The sequence below is a fragment of the Hyalella azteca genome, unplaced genomic scaffold, assembly GCF_000764305.2.
Source record: "Hyalella azteca isolate HAZT.00-mixed unplaced genomic scaffold, Hazt_2.0.2 contig4498, whole genome shotgun sequence".
In the NCBI taxonomy this organism is placed as follows: domain Eukaryota; kingdom Metazoa; phylum Arthropoda; class Malacostraca; order Amphipoda; family Hyalellidae; genus Hyalella; species Hyalella azteca.
This window is the reverse complement of record NW_025934711.1, coordinates 1-3,704: the sequence shown is the minus strand read 5'-3', so window position 1 is coordinate 3,704 and position 3,704 is coordinate 1. Positions and strand designations below refer to the sequence as shown.

The 3,704-nt window shown below is 38.9% G+C and overlaps 1 protein-coding gene across 1 annotated transcript; it reads left to right on the top strand.

The window, feature by feature from the left end:
- Positions 1-9: 9 nt before the first annotated feature.
- Positions 10-3,128, top strand: LOC125177731 (type II inositol 1,4,5-trisphosphate 5-phosphatase-like; the record flags this gene model as incomplete). Its single annotated transcript, XM_047880037.1, is given in 3 exon segments — positions 10-80; positions 2,498-2,666; positions 3,017-3,128. Coding segments are annotated over 2 exon segments (262 nt in total), but the record flags the coding sequence as incomplete, so codon positions are not given.
- Between the last annotated feature and the right edge of the window lie 576 nt (positions 3,129-3,704).

Sequence of the window (3,704 nt, the reverse complement as noted above, 5' to 3'; positions counted from 1 at the left end):
GACCACCTACACTCGCACGCCCTCAGCACTGAGGGCCTCTTCACCAGACCAGGTCTCAGCAAGGAGCTCTGCGAGATCAGGTTAATATCTGGTGGCTGGTGCATGTAGTGGTGGGAGAACTTGGTATATTGTGCTACGGTGGCTTGGGTTTACGGGAGATGGCGTCCTGTCAATCTTCTCTATAGTTACAGTAAGGGACAGACAGTGCCCCACCCACATGAATAAGACGTGGAATCTCATGAAGTCAGAATTTCCTCACATTCCATCGGAATTAAATAGGAATAGCTATATAAATATGTTCCTTATGACCTTATCCCACAATCACCGTCGCAATTTCTCTTTTCTCCAAACCTACAACAACAGCAGTCCACACCGCTACTTTCCTTTCATACCTCATGCCTTTAACCTCATCCTCATCAATAGCCTTCATCATCATCCGTATCTCTCTCTCACACGCATCACAATCCTCATCAGGTGTACAGCAGTTTCCTTTATACCCCCATCACATCATTCCCTTCATACCCCATCACATCATTCCCTTCATACCCCATCACATCNATAACCCCATCACATCATTCCCTTCATACCCCATCACATCATTCCCTTCATACCCCCATCACATCATTCCCTTCATACCCCCATCACATCATTCCCATCATACCCCCATCAATTCTCTCATTCCAGCAGGTACGTCCATTCACACACAGCTCTTCCTACCTCCCACACAAAACAATCCCTGGCTGTGCTACCATCATGCGCGAATAAACGAATCAAGACTTTATAAGCGAAAAAAAGCAAAAAATCACTATTTATTGTGCGAGAAAACACACACAAGTACGCAAGTACAAACCCACGCATGAAATTCACAAGTGAGAAAATACTTTTTATGCTCAATTATACGTTATCAAACAAAAATTTAATTGAAGTTTCCTAAGTTTCTGAGAATTAGACTCTACAAACGTTGTCTGAATAACTCTTCATTTTACAAGTCATAGCAAAATAAGCTCCTTTCCAAGGGACCATCCTCATATTATAAGACCTTAATTAATTTTTAGTTTCGTTTTTTTACTTGAGAGATTTTTTGTTCCGATTTTGAACTGTATCACCACCAATCAGTATACGGTAGACAACACTTACATGTTCGTGGATTGCTTAAAATTTTTCAATAATGTTCAGGAATTGATTATGGCTTCGTTTGATGTAGAAAATTTGTTTACCAATATATCCCTCCATGAAACTATCGAAATCTGCCTATATTCTTTGTTTAAAAGTGTCAATGACTGTGTCATGGGTTTGAACCGCAACTGTTTTAAATTTTTTTCCTAAATTATCTGTTTTAAACTCAATTTTTGTATTTGCTGGCAATTTTTATTGACAATTTGAAGGTCTGAGCATGAATCTTCCTCTCCGCCCTACCTTTTCTAACATTTTCATGTGTTTTCACGAGGCTACATAGCTATCCAATTGTCATCTTGATTATAAGCCACTATTCTATAACTGATATGTCGATGACACTTTTTCAATTTTCAAGCATCCCTTTCATGTAGGCCTTTTCTTTGATGTTCTTAATCTCCAACAATAGTCCATCAAATTTCCCAGGGAGTGATTTTCTGATAGTGATTTTAGAGTTTTAGCCTCCACAACCGGTTTTTTTGACCTGCGAATTTTAGAGTCCTTGTATATTTTTTAAACGAAAGCCTAGTCTAAATGCTGCTTGCAGTTCATATCCCCTACAAATTGTAAATAGATAGGTTTGTCTGCTCACTTTTACCTCATTCTTATTTGTTTTCATTTGACAATTTATGTTTTAATATCTTCAATGTAAATTTTAGTTCGCTAATTGTTTGTACTTGTGTTTCAAGTTTTTGAACTGACAATGGAGCTGGACTCCAAAACGTTTTCTCGCATAAGAAATGGTGATTTTTTTCACCGTTTTCTTTGCTTTTAAATTCTTTCGTGAATTTTCGATTTAAGCAATCGAGTGATCTCAATTCTGAAAACATTTATATTTTGGCATTGCTTTCACTACCAAACGTAAATAACACTGGTAGTAATACTGATTACCTATTTGGGAAGGGCATGGAAACTGATGTTCATAATTTTCGTATAGTTTTTATTGTCCATGTCGTGCAATATAGAACATACACGACCTCGTTCATGTAGCTATTACATGAATACGACTTAACAGTTACATTATTCAATTCTCTTTATTCATGAAGGAAAGAAAATTAAAGCAATAGAAAACTTTTTTCCATGAAAGCACTAATTATGAAACCCGTATATGAAGGCCACTTTCGAAATACGCCGCATATGTAGGCCACATTTAAAATACGCCGCATATGTACGCCACATTTAAACTACACCGCATATATAGGCCATATTTAAACTACGCCGCATATGTAGGCCACATTTAAACTACGCCGCATATGTACGCCACTTATAAAATACGCGTATATGTACGCCACTACGCCACTGTTGTAAGATTGATTGTGTACAGAGCGGCGCTGGACGCCGGCATGCCGTCCCGTGAGCTGGGCGTAAGCGTGCACAGCATCGCGCAGGCGCTGCTGGTGTTCCTGGAGGCGCTGCCTGAGCCCGTCGTGCCCTGCAGCCTGTACCCCGCTGCCCTGAGGGCCGCCGCTGAGGGATACCTCCCCGCCAAACAGGTCGCCCTCTCATGCTCACCTCCGAAATGAGGCTTCTGCCTGGTAGAAATAGACTGGCATGGCCGTCATTATACTAAAACTATATTATCTTTCAAATATGATATAAAATTGGTATATATTATTTACCAAAATAAATGCTAAATAATGTTATGTAGTACATACCAAAATTAATTGGTAGGTATTGTGGTGAGCTCCACACGCCAATGTAGAAAAAGTTTATTACGTACGAATATACAAGTCGATATACATTGCTGAACAATCGACATTGCTTCGTACGTGCTCTGCGTTAGTACAGACCAAGTAATGAGTGCAAGAGATACATCACACAAAGCCTGCTAACTCGTGTGCAGGTGGTATCACAGATGCCGGACTACCACCGTAACGTGTTCACGTACCTCATGGCTTTCCTCAACGAGCTGCTCGTCCACAGACATGAGAACAAACTCGACGCTTCTACTCTCGGTAGTTTATAGTATTTAGCATGTGTCTTTTCGAGGTATTTGGCATGTATCTTTTTATGGTCATATGTCATTTTATGGTATATAACATATGTCTTTTTATGGTATTTAGCACATGTCTTTTTATGGTATTTAGCATTGTTCGTCTACCACTTCCTTGTCAACGAGTAGCAAGTTGTAACTCCTGGTAACATGCAGGGAAGGATTAACACGTCATCTGATTGCCGAAAATCTAATGTGCACGTTACGAAGTTACGAAAATCAGGTCCAGAACTATTTAGTATGATTTCGTTTTGTTCTTGAGAAATCTTATTTTGTTCTTTTCGTTTTGTTCTTGAGCAATTTGATTTCATAGAAGGATATATTGTTGAATAAGAAACAAGATGGACGGGTAAGCCTTCCGCAAAAAGCCTGCTTTTTGTATGCGAATCATTAGGATTATATTAAATTTAGAATCAAAGTAATTGTGTTTTGGTACAGAAATTAAAACCTTTCAAATTTTATCGAGTTACAGATTTTCTTTTAGTATTGCGGTAGAAACGAAGGGTGTTATTATTGATTAGAAGAGTCATGCATTTGC